Below are 17,161 nucleotides of genomic sequence, written 5' to 3'. Positions count from 1 at the left end.
ATGCCTGTTGCAGAGATGCAAGGATTAATACACGGCCTTCAAGGACTTTTCTTTCTAGGGGGAAAGATTGGGCAGGAATACAGGACAAGACACATTATAAGGTAGAATATCATAAAGTGCCCTCGGAGCTAGAAGCGTTCGAAGATTCGGAGGCAGACGCCTCACATCGGATTGTGAGGCTCAGTCACAGCTTAACAGAGAGATTGTTTCTGAGATGGAAATATAAACATTAGCTGGACTTAAGGTACAGAAATGGTGAGCACAAAACGCATGTCGATAAGAGCACATACACAGAAAAAGGGTGAGGCTTATTTAGAAATCTGTGAGAGTTCTAGTTTGGTTAGAACATTGAGTACTTTTAAGAAAACATTAGGAGACACAGCTGAAGCAGTATCATGGGCTAATTTTGCCAGAGCTTAAGTGACAAAGGCATCTGTACTTAATTTCTGAAGAGGTAGGCGAAATATGGGATTTGTAACAATAGAGGCTAGAGTTCGGAAATGCGGCCTATTCAACTTGTATTATAATCTGCAGTTATGATGACATGGGAGAATGAAAGACAGGAAACAACATCTACTCAATGATTGCCACAGATAACATATAGAGTCTGGAACATGTAAGTGTTAAATGAATGCTTTCAGAATGTAGCTTTAGTGCTTTATAAACTTGGACATAATCAAGACGGTGTGAGGGGCGCCTGTGGGGTGCAGTCAGTTAAGCACCCAACTCTTGATCTCGGCTCAGGGCATGATCTCACAGTTCATGAGTTTGAGCCATGCGTTTGGGCTCTGCACTGATGGCACAGAGTTTGTTTGGGATTCTGTCTCTCCTCTCTGCCCCTACCCTGCTGATGCTCATTTCTCTCTCTCTCTCTCTCTCTCTCGCTCTCTCTCTCAAAATAAATACACTTTAAAAAATTGTTAAAAATCAAGATAGTGCGGTATTAGTGCAAGGGTAGACAAAGAGTTGAATGGAACAAAAGAGAAAGTCCAGAGAAGAACTCACCAATACAGCCCAATCCACGCTGCCAACATAATTCAATGGGGAAAAGAAAGTCATTTTAACACGTGGTGTTTCAATTACTGAATATCCTTATAGAGGGAAGAAAAGACAAAAAATCCTCAACCTCTACTTCTCTCCACACACAGAAAATAATTTAATATTCCTCCTAGATATACACATAAAAGCTAGAACCATAAGGCTCCTAGAATAAAACAGAGAATATCTTTACAACCTTGGGGAAGGCATATATTCCTTAGATATAATGCAAAAGGCATTAACCATAGGATTTAAAAAATTAATAATTTGACTTCATCAAAAATTAAAATTTCTCATTAAAGACATGACAAAGAAAATGAATAGGCAGGTTACAGACTGTGTAGGGGGAAGAAGAGATCATTACAAAACATATATCTAACAAGGGACTCATCTCTGGAATATAAAAGGAATTCCTACCAAAAAAAAAAAACATGAAAAAAACAAATCACCAAGTTAAAAATGACAAGAGATTTGAACAGACACTTCAACAAAAGTTGAGTGAATAGCCAATGAGAATGTCCAAAATATTTGATGTCATTAGTCACCAGAACAGTGTAAATTAACTATCACAGTAAGCTATCATTTTATACCCTTCAGAATGGCTAAACTAGAAAAGACTGACAAGATCAAATGTTTGGCAAGCATATACAGCAACCCGAAGTCTCATGTGTTTCTGGTGGGAATGTATAGTGATAGAACCACTCTGAATAATTATGTGGCAGTTTCTTGTAATACTAAATATACATCCAGTTAATGCCCTGGAACTTCCTCTCCAAGATATTTACCCAAGAGAAATAAAAAATGCAAGAGCATACTAGTATCCTGAATATAAAAGATCTCTTACAACTCAAAAATAAAAAGACAACTCAAGTAATAGCAAAAGAACTGAAAATGCAGTGCCCCAAAGAAGATATATTATGAATGGCCAATAAGAACATTAAAAAAAATGCTCAGTCACTAGTTATTAGAGAAATGCAAAGGGAGCCTACAATAAGGTAACACTTCACCCCCATTAGGATGGCTATTATTTAAAAAATGGAAAATAACAAATGGTGATGAGGATGTTGAGAAATTGGAACTCTCAGGCATTGTAGGAATGTAAAATAGAGCAGCCACTGTAGAAAACAATTTGGCGATTCTTCAAAAAGTTAAGCATGGAATTACCATATTCTACTTTCAGGTATGTACCAAATTCTACTTTTAGGTATATACCCAAAGAAATTAAAAGCACGGGCTGAAACAAACATTTGTATATCAGTATTTATAAAAGCATTATTCACAATAGCCAAAAGCTGGAAACAACTCAAATGTCCATCAGAAGATGAATGGAGAAACAAAATGGATAAACAAAAATGTATAAACAAATGACTGGACAAACAAAGCTATATATAGTTATATAATTATATATATTATATATAAATAAAATTACACATAGTTATATATAATTTGATATATAAAATGTTGATAAACAAAACAAGATACAGCTATGCATTTATCTATCTATATATAAAATCACATTTTATATACACACTGGATGATTCAGCCTTGAAACAGAATGAAATTTTGATACATGCTGCAACATACATGAACACTAAAAACATTATGCTCAGTGAAATAAGCCAGACACAAAAGGACATGTATGATTCTACTTAAATGTGAAAACTAGAATAGAGAAATTTGTAGATTCAGGAAGTAGAATAGTTTACTGACGGTTGGGGACAGGGAGTTATGTTTAAGGAGTATAGAGTTTGTTTAGTATGATGGAAAAGTCTCAGAAAAGGATGATAGTGATGATTGCACAGAATTGTAAACGTATCTTATGTCACAATAAGCTGAAGAAAAAAAAAAACAAAAACAAAAATAAAAAAAAGAAACACCTAAAAAAAAATCAGTATTTAAAGTTGCCCACAGATGACACAAAACAGAAATCTGTGCCCAGATGATTTTCTGGGGGAATTTCAAAGCTTCAGTGAAATCAATAGCCCAACCTCAATGTTAGGCAAACTGTAACAACGCATAGAAAGGAGTCTCCAGCATTTCAAGGTTAGTATAATCTTGAGAACAAAACCAGTCAAGGGAAGCCAAAGAAAGAAAAGTATAGGTCAACCTCACTTAACGATATAGATGAAAAATCCTAAATAAAATATAAGCAGCATGGATCCATCAGTTTGTAAAATATATAAATCTAATCAAGTTGGACTAATAATGCTTTAAGATTAGAAGACCTAGGGGTGCCTGGGTGGCTCAGTTGGTTAAGTGTTCAACTCTTGATTTCGGCTCAGGTCATGATCTCATGGTTTGTGAGTTCGAGCTCTGTGTCAGGCTCTGCACCAAAAGTATGGAGCCTGCTTGGGATTCTCTCTCTCCCTTTCTCTGCCTTGCCTCTGCTCATTCGCTCCCTCTCTCTCTCTCTCTCTCTAAAAATAAATAAATAAGGGGCACCTGGGTGGTTCAGTTGGTTAAGTGGCCGACTTCAGCTCAGGTCGTGATCTCACAGTCTATGAGTTCGAGCCCCACGTCGGGCTCTGTGCTGACAGCTCAGAGTCTGCAGCCTACTTCGGATTCTGTGTCTCCCTCTCTGTCTGCCCCTCCTCCACTCATGCTCTGTTTCTCTCCCAAAAATAAGTGAACATTAAAAATAAGTAAGTAAATAAATAAATAAATAAATAAATAAATAAATAAAACTTTAAACAATTTTTTAAAAAGATTAGAAGGTCTATAAGAAAATTCACACCACACAAACACACACACACACACACACACATGCACACACACACACTTAACAAAGATAGATGCAAAATATATTAAGAGAGAACCCATGACAATTGCAGGAAAACATTGGATAAAACTCAACACCCACTCATCATAAATACTCAGAAAATTAGGAATAGAAGGAAATTTTCCAAATGGGATGACAAACGTCTACCAATGCCTGCAGCAAATATACTTAGAAGTAAAAATTTCAAAGCATTTCCTTCGAATCAGAAACAACACAAGGGAGCCTGCTCTCATCACTTTGTTCCTCATTACACTACAGTGTTTTCCAGAGAGACAAGACAAGGAAACGGGGGAAAGGTTGTAAGGATTGGAAAAGAAGAGCTATAAGTTAATATTTAGGAGAGCTCATTCACTGATAAATACTTATTGTGCACCTTAATGTGTGAGGTCCTCTTCTCGGCACTAAATATATAGCAGTAGAAAAGAAAGAAGAAAATCTGTGTTATTCTAGAGAATACAATGGTGGCTGGATAAGACATACAGAAATCGGTAGGGATTCCTTATACCAGCAACAAAAAATTTAGAAACTGCAACTTAGTTAACACCTACTCAACAATTTTTACTGTCTTCCATGTTGCCAGACATTGTGGGGTAGGACGGTGAAGAACATAGAGAATTTTCCGCCCTTTTGGGAGCTTCTATTCAAGAAGGAGAGATAGATAATAAATAAGTAGACATATAATGAGGTAGTGAACAATTCTAGGAGGAAAAATTAATATGAGGTGTTATTTTTGGTAAAGTGGCCAGGTTATGTCTGTAAATTTTAACTGGATTCCCTTTGCAGTAGCAGCAGCCAAAAAAAGGTGTCTAGCGATAAGAGCTCTATTTTTAAAAATGTGAAAGTTTAACAAAGAACATAAAAGAAGAACACAATAAATGCAGAGATATTCCAAATTCAAGAATATGAAGAGTCAATAAAGATACTCCCGGAAATTAATGTATAAATTCAGTGTAATTCCAGTCCAGTCAACAAGTAGGATTCCATTTCTATAAAACATAAAACAGAAAGCAATACTATGTAGTGTGTATGGAGATTTATACATGCTACTCATATTATACATATGTAATTTAGTGTATATATAGAAAAACAAAGCTATAAAATTATGAAAACACGCATGAAAGTGATACATATGCAATTCAAGATACAGGGTAACTCCATGATGAGTAAGTAAGGGGGACTTTTGCTACCCTGCAACATTTTATTTATTTAAAATTAATTTTTAAAGAAAAAAAAGTAACGGTTAAAAACTGTAGAGAAAGTGTATGCAAACTATTCTTTTTCCAGAAGTAATTGGAAGGAGTTTTTCCTGAGAAGAGGAAAGACAAGATAAAAAGGAGAAAGAATAACCTGGAAAGACTATAGAGGAGAAACTGCCAGAAAGGGGGGGAAAAAGTCACAAGAATAGAAAACTTCCTTCTCTACTGTGTGTACTTTTCAGTCAACACTCAACATTTTGTGTTACAAGATTTCACATGATGGTAAGTAGAGGGTTCTCCTGGGACTCTATCTCAGCTAATGGATTAGAGTGACAGAGAACCAGCCTGGAGGTTCTGGGCGCCTCAAGCCCTTCTATGGGACCAGTGTATCAGGCACACCTGTGAGCATTCGCTACCAGGATGCTGGAACAAAGAACTCAGATTTGCTCTACCACTGCTTCTCAAGCCAGATGCTAGCATTGGTAGGTCTCTAGCCAGACCAACAGTGAAGCTGTCGCTCTCACAATCCTACCAAGGTGAGGTACTACAATATAGATCATCTGTATCTATATTCTAGACACAGCTTTAGCAGCAAGCTATGACCCGTCACTGAATAGCAGAAGAAATCAAGAAAAATCCACATCAAGCTAACCCAACTCCACATTTGCCCTTAGGCCCATTGTCTTGCTTGACAATTCATTCTTTGTAATACAAAGCTTCTATCCACAATCATTTCTGGCAAGGAATCATTCTGAATCCATCTTTAGGATGACTGCCATGTTTAGCACTTAAATTCAGGCTCGGTGTTATTACCCATAATATCATCAACAATGTGAAATATGCTAAAACTGTTTGGTTTTGGGTTTGCTTCCCCGAAAGTAAGAAGAGAAGAAAGAGATCATTTTCCTCAGCAGGCGGTTTACATGAAATTGAATCTAAACCTTTCTACTAAAGGCAATCTGTGGTCCAGCAGCACCCGCACTGCCTGAGAACTTGCTGAAATGAAGAATCGGAACCCACCAACCAACTAAACCAGAATGTGGGTTTTCGCAAGATCCCAGGTGACTGGTGTGTACATTTCAGTAAGGTCCAACGGTCCAGGAGATTACTAAGTGGAGGTCTTTTCTGTTTGAGTGCCATACTGGTGCCATCAGTGACAAATTACAGAAAAGACATTTGGTCAGAAATGATGGCAGGATGATGCCTATAAGAGTCAAATTAAACTTCTAAAAAAGCTTATTGTTTTCTTGGAAGTCTTTGTTTTAGGCCGGTACATTTTATAAGCAAATCTACCCTCTTTCCAAATACTTTGGCTGAAATCTGTTAGTAAAAATATGATGTGGAACAAAAATAGTACAATCGCTGTTTCTCATTATCCCATTTTGATTCTTGAACCAAGATCAGTCACTTTCTAAAAGTACTCTGCAAGCATAAAATATATTTTCTGTTAATTCCTTTAAATATCTGTTTTACAAAAAAACTCCTTTTTAGATTCTATTTCTCCCTCCTCCTTTTCGTTACAGATTCAACCATAATTTCTCCGGTTTTTCTCCCTATTCAATTTCACCACAGGGTCCACAATCCAAACCCCATGATTTTGAACTTGACGTATTCCATATGCTTCTCACACAACCCCAGGGAATGTTTCCAAGCACCCATCTGGATACAGTTTAGACCAGGGCAGAAATAACTCACAGGCCTTGCCATAAAGCCCTTCTCATTATCCTCTACATAAAGAGGAACATCTTGCATTCTACAAAATTTGTTTTACAAAGAAAACTCAAGCAAGTAACACAAAATAACCAAAATTAACTTCTTATGGATGAGAAAGGAAAAGGCTGAGTCGTTAAGATTTGCCTATATGATAACTGGGATTTAGTGAAGTGGATGAACCAGCATTTTGTGTTTATCTCCTATCTTCTAGAAAGAGCTCAGCATCGCCCTTCTTATTTAACTGTGAAATGCCACACAAGGTATTTTAGAAAAGGCAGAGTGAGATCACTTAACATGCGCTGAGCATCTGGTATGCATCAACCTTGTGCTACACATTTGACATTTGACATCTTTAACGGTGGTCCTGTAGATGGAATGGATCTCTTTAGGTTTAAATAAATAACTTCTTGGCCTGAATTTATTAGTAACTCATCAAGAAATGGGATGTCTATCTTAAACATTCCCTTTCCTGGCCCATTCCTGGCACCCACGGAATGTCAGATTAGTCAATAATGTGAGTATGGTAGAGACTAAAAGGAAAAAGACCAAAAAAGAAGCCCATTCATTTGGCAGTTATGAGGCCTCGTAAGCCATGGGAAGGACTTTGGGCTTTACCACAAGAACAACAATCATGTTTTATTCATCATTGTATATAAAGCATTGGGCATGGGAGTAACATGTGCTAACTATGTGAGCACACAGTAGGGGCTTACACATATTTGTTGAAGAAAGGAAGACATATGTATCAGGTAAAAATTAGAGAGAGAGAGAACCCCCCCCCCCAAAGAACTTTGAGCTTTTAGCAAAGACAAAAGCAAACAAAAATGTCTTTCCCATGTGGCAGCTTAACCTTGCTTTGCCTTTCAGGCACTCAGCGGGTGTCTTTGTTTTAACACAATGCCACTTGTTCCCTGAAGAGCACTGTCTGATTGATGGACTGAAAGAAAGCAACTTCAGATGTCTGAACATGGCCCACAAATGGGACTGTTCTTTCATTTAAATCCTTTCTTGATGCGCAGTACGGCTCCTCGAGGACAAGGGACAAGACTTTTGAATAAACAGGCCGGTGTCCTCAGAACAATCCTCTGCTCTCTACGCGAAATTGTTCTATTCTCTTCAAAAACGGAATTAGCAATCCCAAATGATGCCCAATAATGTGGAATATGATATAACAAATAACTTTTCATTTAAAGCGGCAATGTAAACACTGAAATCTTTTCGCTCGGTGTTTGTTAAGTGGTGTTTGTCTACCACTGGTTTGGCGCGTCACAGGTACTTGTCTACTGATGGATGAAAAAGTCTTATGTCTCTTACCATGTGCTTTTCACTATCCACTTCTAGGAAAAGCACATTATTGTTATTTAATGTAATCTAAGACCACTCTGAATGTGGCAGGATCCTACTATTAATTCCATATCCATAGTTTAATGAGGAACATGCCAGTGATTGTACAAACCAACCACTAAGTTCCTAAAAACTTCCAAAATTATTCTTCTGGATGGAGTAGAAGGGTAAGGTGGATTGGGGTAGAGACATGGTATACGGGGTAAGGAAGGCTTGATTGTGATGGGGATTCCTGCTGGAAGAAAGAAGGTTAGTATTTCTCTGGAAGATTCTAAATGTGTCTGATTCAGAAAAAGATACAGCTACTGTTCTCTGAAAATAAACATTCCACAAATTAGTGCACTAAGAGTTTAGGCATATCTTTCTCATAATGTTAGGCAGCGTTCTAGAACCATTCTCAAGAATTTTAATACCGTTTATAACCCAAACTATGACTAAACAGAGGAAATTTGGAAACAGTCTTCTTAAAGTTCCCACCATGTTCTCTAACAGTTGCTTGGACACATGCTATTAGTTGTCCATTCTATTAGTAACCGTGCTTCCTTCCTGCAGATTTATTCACACTGAAACAATATACCATAAAAAAAAAAGGGATTTACATAAAAGACAGCTGGAGCCGGTTGCCAGGGGAACTGACAATGTTCCAGACACATTCCACGTTAGAGGGATAAACTTCCGGGTAGCCAGGGCTGTTGAAGATGCCTTCAGCCATGTGGAAGGTTCCACCACAAGCTGGAAGAAAAGAGAAACAAAGTGAGTGCCAGAGTGAAGATCGAATATAAGATACCATAAGGACAAGGAGAAATAACTCTACCGGAGCTGTTAGCAGGATCAAAAGATATCCTATTTCCATTTCCAATGAAAAAACAATCCATGTCATATACAATAAGGAAAAGATTATGAAGACTGAAAATAAGCCACAGGATATGGTAGATCAGAAGGAATCTCTGTCGTTTCTCTTCTCAAAGCCATTTCTTGCTGCAAACTATAACTTCACGTAATAAAAGACTTATTTTAACTCCACAACCACTCACTGTTTCTGGCCAGGATGATTTTCAACACTGGCCCTGAAAAGAAGGCAATGTTCCAGCTTTTGTCTCTCAAGAGAACACACACACACACACACACACACACACACACACACACCTTCTAGGTGTTTTGTGCTTTTAACTGCCAATAACCAGGAAGCTGGCAGCTGACAAACAGCACATCCCTGGCCGACAGACCCAGTACCGGTGACTCCTCCCTCCCCTCCTCCCACCATGCCACCATCCATCCTGCCACCAGTGACAATACCCAGACCGGCCTGAGCCCAGCCGTGAGGCCAGGGAGACTGGAGAACAGCAGCTGTCCATTCAGAAGAGATGCCGACGGACACTGCCAGTCAGGGGCTGGCTTAACAGACATGTCACGAAGGAGCGAGCACGCTGGCCATTCCGACATCATCCCAACCCATCCTCCCCACTCCCGGAGCTCACTATCAGCATGAGCCGCAAGAGCCAAGGTAAGGAAGTACCCCAAGCGTCCACCAGTGGATGAGTGGATAAAGAGGACGCCGCACAGAGTTTACTACTGTTAGAATTTACAAGGAGGTTAACCTCAACTGGAAGACGGAGAGGTTCGTCCCAGAGGTAGGCTCAGGGAAATGGCTCCCAATTCCGAAGATACGGCAGTCCCAAATAACAAACTGAGGCTTTCTATCACATCCCTCTTAACCCAGTAATGCCATTTGCTGACTCCTCTTACCTGATGATGACGCGGCGTATGTAGCATGGAAACCCTCGGAATTCACTCTAGAATCTGAGACAAACCTCAGCGTCAGAGCATTGCTAAAGGAAGTGATGGGATGCGGCATGGAGGCACCACAGTAGCGGCCTGGATAGGAAAAGGACAAAAAGAACGAGCGATCACGTGGCACATGGCACAGACTGTCACTTCTAGTAAATGTGCATTTATTAGAACCACAGGAGATGGAAGCAAAAAGCAGAAGTCACTATTTGGAGAATTTAAGGCAGGGTCAGTGTTTGGGACAGTGCCTGAGAGTTAAATATAAACTATAAAGACAAGCATAGGAGATATGATTTATAAACATTGAAGAATATCAGGGGGAGGTAAGAAAGATGTAGACAACCTGGCTCCAAGCGGAAGGAATGCTAAAATCTCTAGCCAAGTATGGACCTGCGCAAGTAAATGCACTAATGCTTCAAAGCAAAGCATTATGGCCAAAAAATAAATGTGTGGATGCTGGAGCCAGAATGCATGGATTCAACTCCTAGCACTGCCATTTGCTAGAGGCGCGACCTGAGATAAGTCACTGACGTTCTCTGTGCCTCAGTTTCCCCACTGGAGAAAAGAGACTATCAATAATAATGAGACCTCTATCATAAGGGTATGAGGATTGACCAAGTTGCTATTTATAAAGTTCTTAGAATAGCACTCAGCACAAGTGAAGTGCTATGTAAGTGTCTGTTAAATAATATCCCTTCATCCTTGGTCAAATGCTTACAGATAAACATCCCAAGCAATGCGATCAGGACCGCATAGAGCAGAGAGGAATCAATTGCCCACTACTGTCCCAGGCTCTGCTCTGGGCCCTGGAAATAGAGCAACCAGCAAAACAAAGTCCCTCCTCTGATGGAGTTTGTCTTCTAGTGCAGGATAAGAAACTTGTATGCCAAAGCTCAAAGATGACTACCTCATGGAGAAAGTTTAAATAACCTGAGATGATTTTACTTGAAGATATTTCAGAAACTAGATAGCAGCATTCTTTAATTTCACCGGGATGTCCTGCAATCAGAATTCCCATGTGTGTGTTTGTTGCTGTATTTTTTGCTTTGTTTATTTAGTTATTCCTTCCTTCCTTCCTTCTTTCCTCCCTTACCTTCTTCCTTCCTTCCTTCCTTCCTTCCTTCCTTCCTTCTCTCCTCCCTTCCCTCCTCCTTCCTTCCCTCCTTCCTTCTTTCCTTCCCTTCTTCCTCCCTTCACTCTTTCCTTCCTTCCTTCCTTCCTTCCTTCCTTCCTTCCTTCCTTCCTTCCTTCCCCCAATGCTTCTACTGAGGACAAAACCAGAAGGACCATGCTCAATTCGAATATAAGAACCGGTCATATACTAACAAGAAATTTCTCACGGAATGCTATCTAATGCCAGGACGGACTGAATTTCATTGCTCTCTAAAGCAGTTGCAACTTTTAAATTAAAAGAAAAAATACATAAACTGTTCATGTCCTTGAGTGTGAACAAGCTGTGTTTCTTGAGCCCCACCTTCACTCTTGCTATCCTACCCTCTAACTCTCTTTACTTGGCTTATATTGCTCTTCCTATCTGTTGGAACCATTCCAACCTCCAATAACAGCATATACGTAGGTAAATATATAAATACGACCCAGTCAGGGCCACAGACGAGTGCGTGAGCGCTGCGGTACCTCGGAGGGGTGCGTCATCATACTTGCCATCCAAAATTTCTAAAAAGTCTTGTGTACACATTGCAGTGCTTTCAAGTCCAAAGTGGCTGAAGGAGAGGGTGATGTGATTGACTGCAAGAGAAGGAGAGAGGACTAAGAGAGCCCTGGCAAACAAAACATACAGGGAGCGAGGTTTATCCTTTGATCAATTCCTTTGCAGGTTCTCCAGCAGGGAAGCGACGCATTTGGCTCCTCTGAAGAGCGACAGAATCAATGTTTTTTGAAAGTGCTTCCAGAATCTGAAATGCTGATGGTGGTAAATAAGAGGGCCCTGGGGTATGTTCATTCCACGGAGACCACGTGGAGTGCTTGTCGGAATATACGGTCTTTACACTTTTTGCATCAGCCATTGCTGGCTGACTAGTTTACTGACTTGTAAATGAGATGCTCCTACCCCCCTGGCACGCACAGCCTAGCTCTCTTAGTTTTACCTGAAGCCCAGAGCCAGGACCCTAGAGGTTTGGAGTCATTTATAAAGAAAGCTTTGAATTACTTGCAAAACAGCAAGTGCCTGGGTGTGTTTTTTCTTTTGCTATTCATCCAGGGTCCCTAATCTTCAGAATAGGATCTGTCTTTGAACCAGTGAGATCTTTCATCTAAATGCTTTACAACTCATTAGAAATTATCCTTACATGCAAAACCGCTCAGCTCAAGGCAGGGGGCTCCTTATCGAAGGCTTAGTTTCTGGCCAGCTGGCAACTTTCTTTGGCTAAGGATTACTTCGCCAAGACCCCAATCATATGCATGGTAATAAACATATTCTTTTGTTACCTCTTAACATCCCTAGTCAGAAAATATTGAAGTGTTAGAAAATATTGAAGTCAAACTTATCATTTTTTAGATTAGCTAATGGGGCCTCGCTGGCTTAAGTGGATTTGCTTATTGTCACAAAAGTGATTAATCGTAAAGCAGAGTAAAGAACTTAATGCCTTTCCTACATTATGGCTGAAATCATAAATTTTTCCCGAATACCTCAAGGAAGGGCAGGGCCCCTCTGAAACATGTGTGATGGCCCCGGGATCACCCTCTTTGCAATCATTTTGCTTTGAGTCCTGAGAGGTCTCTTCCTTTTCTCTGTCTGGAAACTGTGGACAGTAATTCTTACCACCAGGTTGTTACCAGGTCAAAAAATATGATTCTAGAATTCTAAAAAGAAAATTATGTAAACACTCACTAAGTGTTTCTTCCAGGCCGTGTGCTAGAATTTTCTGTAATACATGCATTGCACGAGAGGCCCGGTTTAATAATCAGCTTCCACTTTGATCGAAGATCGATATGCTTATGGCATCACATTCCCAAACTATGAGTTATTAATTTTTCAGTTTGTGGTTCTTATTCATCATTTAGTCATTTGGCAACTGTCCCGAATATCTACCACACTCAAGGCACATGTGTCAAAAACTATTTATCAGTTATTTTTGCTTATCCCCAATTTCACGTGCCTGTCAATACAGCAAGGTTACAGGTTTTTGTTTTTTTTCTTTTTCCTCTGTTAGGCCTTGAACCTTAAATTTTTTTTTTTTTTTACTTAAGAATAAACAGTCAAAATTACTTTCCTATCAGATTAGGAAGTGCTCGTTCTTGTGCACATCAGGAATGGGGACTTCCAAAAAAAGAAGAGGAAGGCCATCAATTGTTACCATTGAGGAGACGGGAACATTAGTCATAGATGGACTTTCCCACAGACACCATCCATCCTGGATTCCTTTCCTTTTTTCTTTTTTGTTACTTACATGGAGGCTGAGCTTGAATTATCCAGCTGCAGTTCTGATTGTGTGGATACTTGGCAGGGAACAATGGAGAGGATATAGTATCAGATGAGTCGGTAAGGATGTAGCCCCCACAGGCTGAGGAACACAAACACACACACACGCACGTCAGATACTTTTGATTTCTACTGACCGCACAAAACAATTATTTGATGAGTAAAAACACAAATGATGTTTTCCTATTTCTGAAACACATGCCCAGGAAGTACTCTGCCAAGGAAGCTGCACATAAACCATGAGAAAATGGAAATGCACCGTACGTTTATAACAATATTCTTCAATTACAGGAAGTGGGGAGGGGCAGAGGACAAAAGATGAAGCGGCTATGAACTGCTTGAGCCACTGAAACAAACCTCTAGTATGGGTCCACTTACTCTGCCCGCTCAAAAATTAGAGGTATAGGGATAATCTGTTTCTGAGCAACTTTATTTATTTATTGTTTGGAAAATAAATAGTCAATTGAACAAGAGTGCATAGGATGGCTGTGTGTTATCAGAGAAACGCAAAACTCTGTGGCGGTGCAGACGGGAGAGTCTGGCCAGCGGGGGAGCGTAAGGGGTGTCTCCCGGAGGAGAGTGGCTGGAGGAGGAAGTGGGGCTGAGGAAGAATAGTCCAGCAAGAGACACAGAGGAGGGTCAGGCCTGCGACTGTGCAGACTTGGCTAAAGTATGGGGCTCCTGAAGGGTGTTGGGGGAAAAAAAAAGACTGGGGAAGGTTCCAGGACCCTTGGGTAACATCTGGAGGAATCTGGGGCTCCATTCTCCATGCGATGAAGAGCCAGGACAGATTCACGGAGCACACAAGGGCATGGCTGGAGTGGGGCTTTTGGGAGCTGACTTTGGAGGAAGATGGGGAAAGGGTGGGTGAGCGGGAGGAGGCTTTGTAATAATCCAGAAGAGACCTCCTGGGGACATTGTTTACTCTGAAGCAAACCATAAGTAATTAATTAAATGAAAAATGAAATGCATTAAGAAACTATTCTTTTCTTTGCAGAGTGGCTGATTCATGCGCTCTGTCTTGCTCCCAAGTCTACAATGCATCTTTGAGAGACCCCGACCCAGAAAACATCCCTAGCCAGGGCTCTTTGCTGTAGGATACAGGCAAGCTCCAAATAGACCAATGACTAAACAGACCAACCGTATTTGAAATGACAAGGATGATCTGAGTAAAAGTCAGAGGCAAACTGAAGCTGGCCAACAACTCCTTCCACCTTGCGCTCTATCCCTGACATGGGAATAAAGGATTCATCTTCAGGAACGGCCGGATGAAAGGCAACGGTGAAAAAGTCTAGAAGGATGAACTGAGAAGTGGTGAGTTAAGAACAAAAACAGTGGAAAACAACACCGATTCCTCAGGTGGACAAGAGCAGGATTCAGGGCACCACTACCTCAAGGGTTAGTTACCACCAGACTCTACATTGCACGCAAGCCTTGTGATTTATAATTGTCCCAGAAGAAAATCCTGGACAAATGCTAGATAATTTATCTACTCATGAACAAATATGGAGAAACACTTTGTTACAGTGACCCTAGTATTAAAAGTGCTCTGAAATATCATTCTGAAAGCTCGTTTGAGAGACACACAGATCCAAAGGAAGTCGGCGTCACCTGTTAGACGATCGTAAACTTAAAGGATCAACAGGTGGAATAATTGCAAATCGTAGTTCCTTTGCTCTACTTAAATTGTCGCCTGTTAAGTAGAAAGCTGGGACCGATTTCTGAGCACTGGCCTCCTTTTTTTTGCGGCACCAGGAAGGGCACTCCAGAACAGACAGCGGGTACCTCAGGGACACACACAGAGACACGCGGCACTTGCCTTGGCTGAAGTGAGCTCGGAAGCCCCTGCTCTGTCTGGAAGGGCCAGACTGAAATCGCAACAAGAGGCTATTTCCCGAAGAAACGATGGGGCTAGCCAGCGGCTGTCTTCCACATGTTCTGGCAAGGCGGGCAGTTGTGGGGCTTATGCCATCATATGCCTACAAATTAAGACAACAGGGTTAATAGTTCAGAACTTCAGATTTACATCTATGGGGCCCACGGTCCATGGGCTATGTACACATTGGTGAGCTGGTGGAAAGCAATACATTCACCGGATCTAGTGCTTTATGTCATTGTCTCGTCAAATAGCCCATGGGAGTGTCTGAATCATTGGTTATGTCTAGGGAACTTATATGGATTCCAGTGGGAGTTCCTCTGCCGGAGCCCATAATTACATCCCTGGATATTTTACTTTCACAGCCCTCCTCCCTCCCCTGACCTCGGCGCATCGCATCAAGTGCCATGCCTACAACATGTACTGAAATGTTTGAGGCAAGAATCAAGATAGGAACAAATAGGTGAGGAAGAAGGAGGAGTAACCATTTGTTTTCAGAAACCCAACCTTTGCCATAACTTTTTGCTTTCCATAGGATAGTGGTCAAGAAGGAAGAATATTGGCAGAGTTCTTTCAAATGATATAGTGAGTGAGCCTAACTCAGAAAATTATCTACTTAATTAAAAAAAAAAAGGTACTAGGTTCTATGTCTGCCCAGGGCTATGTTGGGACTTAGCTGACCCTCCAGACGTACTGATGGAATAGAGTTGACATTACATGTACCCAAATCACTGTATGGGTTTGTGAAATTGAAACTTGGTTAATTTCCTCGGAACTCGGTGTGTCTGGTGTGCAGTTTTTAACACAGTTATGTATAAATGGGGGAAGTGAATTCCTTTTCTTTGGATGATAACAAGAATAGCAACCATTCATTTAGTGCTCACCCTCTGCCAGCAACTGGTTCAGACCTTCACGCACACTATCCATTTCCTTTTCCCCAATTGTCCTCCATTTTTAAGAAGACAATTGCTACACAGAGACAAAATTGTGTGGCCGACTTCCACAATTCCTAAGAGGGAGCAGCTCATGTTAAACCAGACAACTAGATTCTAAAATTCAGAATTGAAACTCTCATATTGTCTAATGCAAGATACCAATTAAGCAGGATAAGATCAACTGTCAACTACCAGAGTGGGATTAAAATACGAAGTTAGGATACGGCTGTTTCACCCAAGACAAACTGTCATTTATATTTCATAAGAAACACTTGGGGAAAAAAATAGAAAGTTCGGGGATTTGACGCAAAGAAAGTTCACACAAATTATTTTAAAATATCTAGTGAGGATTATAATCACTGTTCTCTCTAGCACATAAGTATGAGTGGGAGGCAATTCTCAGTTTAGTTCATCATAAGCACATGAATCAAACATCAATAAGATGTTTAACTCTCTACTGAGGGGCTAAAACTTTTACAATACTGAACTTTAACTAAATGTGGTTCTAGAACACCATTTCTTTCTTTTTTCTTTTTCATTGCTTTATTTAATGTTCGTATTTTAAATCCACAGGTCCAATAAATAAAACCTTAAAACTGATTTTTATTTAACATTTTTTTCAAAAATTTTTTTTAATGTTTATTTATTTCTGAGACAGAGGGAGACAGAGCATGAGTGGGGGAGGGGCAGAAAGAGAGGGAGACATAGAATCAGAAGCAGGCGCCAGGCTCTGAGATGTCAGCACAGAGCCCAATGCGGGGCTCGAACTCACAAACCGTGAGATCATGACCTGAGCCAAAGTCGGCTGCTCAACAGACTGAGCCACCCAGGCGCCCCGGCCTCTATTTAACATTTAAAGATTGATTACAAACTCAGTTACATTTTCTTAACGAAGTCAAATTATAGTTTTCAATCTAGTATGACTGCTTCTATTGAACACGTTGAACACCATCAATAATAGTCAAAACAATGTATAAATCAAGGGGCGCCTGCGTGGCTCAGTTGGTCAAGCATTCAACTTTGGCTCAGGTCGTGATCTCATGGTTTATGGGT

General features: G+C 40.3%; 1 protein-coding gene and 1 long non-coding RNA gene across 2 annotated transcripts in view; one reads left to right on the top strand and one right to left on the bottom strand.

The window, feature by feature from the left end:
* CUBN (cubilin) overlaps positions 1–17,161 on the bottom strand; it is a 273,842-nt gene that overhangs the window by 105,937 nt on the left and 150,744 nt on the right. Inside the window, exons 32-36 of the mRNA XM_019460669.2 lie at positions 15,117–15,276; positions 13,266–13,379; positions 11,494–11,604; positions 9,817–9,945; positions 8,670–8,802 (exon numbers count right to left, since the gene is read on the bottom strand). Of these exons, the coding sequence (XP_019316214.2) occupies positions 8,670–8,802; positions 9,817–9,945; positions 11,494–11,604; positions 13,266–13,379; positions 15,117–15,276 (647 nt within the window). The remainder of the gene's footprint in view (positions 1–8,669; positions 8,803–9,816; positions 9,946–11,493; positions 11,605–13,265; positions 13,380–15,116; positions 15,277–17,161) is intronic.
* Positions 11,598–15,276, top strand: LOC128774895 (uncharacterized). Its single transcript, XR_008419395.1, has 2 exons — positions 11,598–11,788; positions 14,295–15,276. It is a non-coding gene; the product is annotated as an uncharacterized LOC128774895 (long non-coding RNA).

This window comes from Panthera pardus, unplaced genomic scaffold, assembly GCF_024362965.1.
Source record: "Panthera pardus isolate Hobbes unplaced genomic scaffold, ASM2436296v1 HiC_scaffold_6, whole genome shotgun sequence".
Lineage (NCBI taxonomy): Eukaryota > Metazoa > Chordata > Mammalia > Carnivora > Felidae > Panthera > Panthera pardus.
This window is presented reverse-complemented; position numbering and strand designations above follow the sequence as displayed.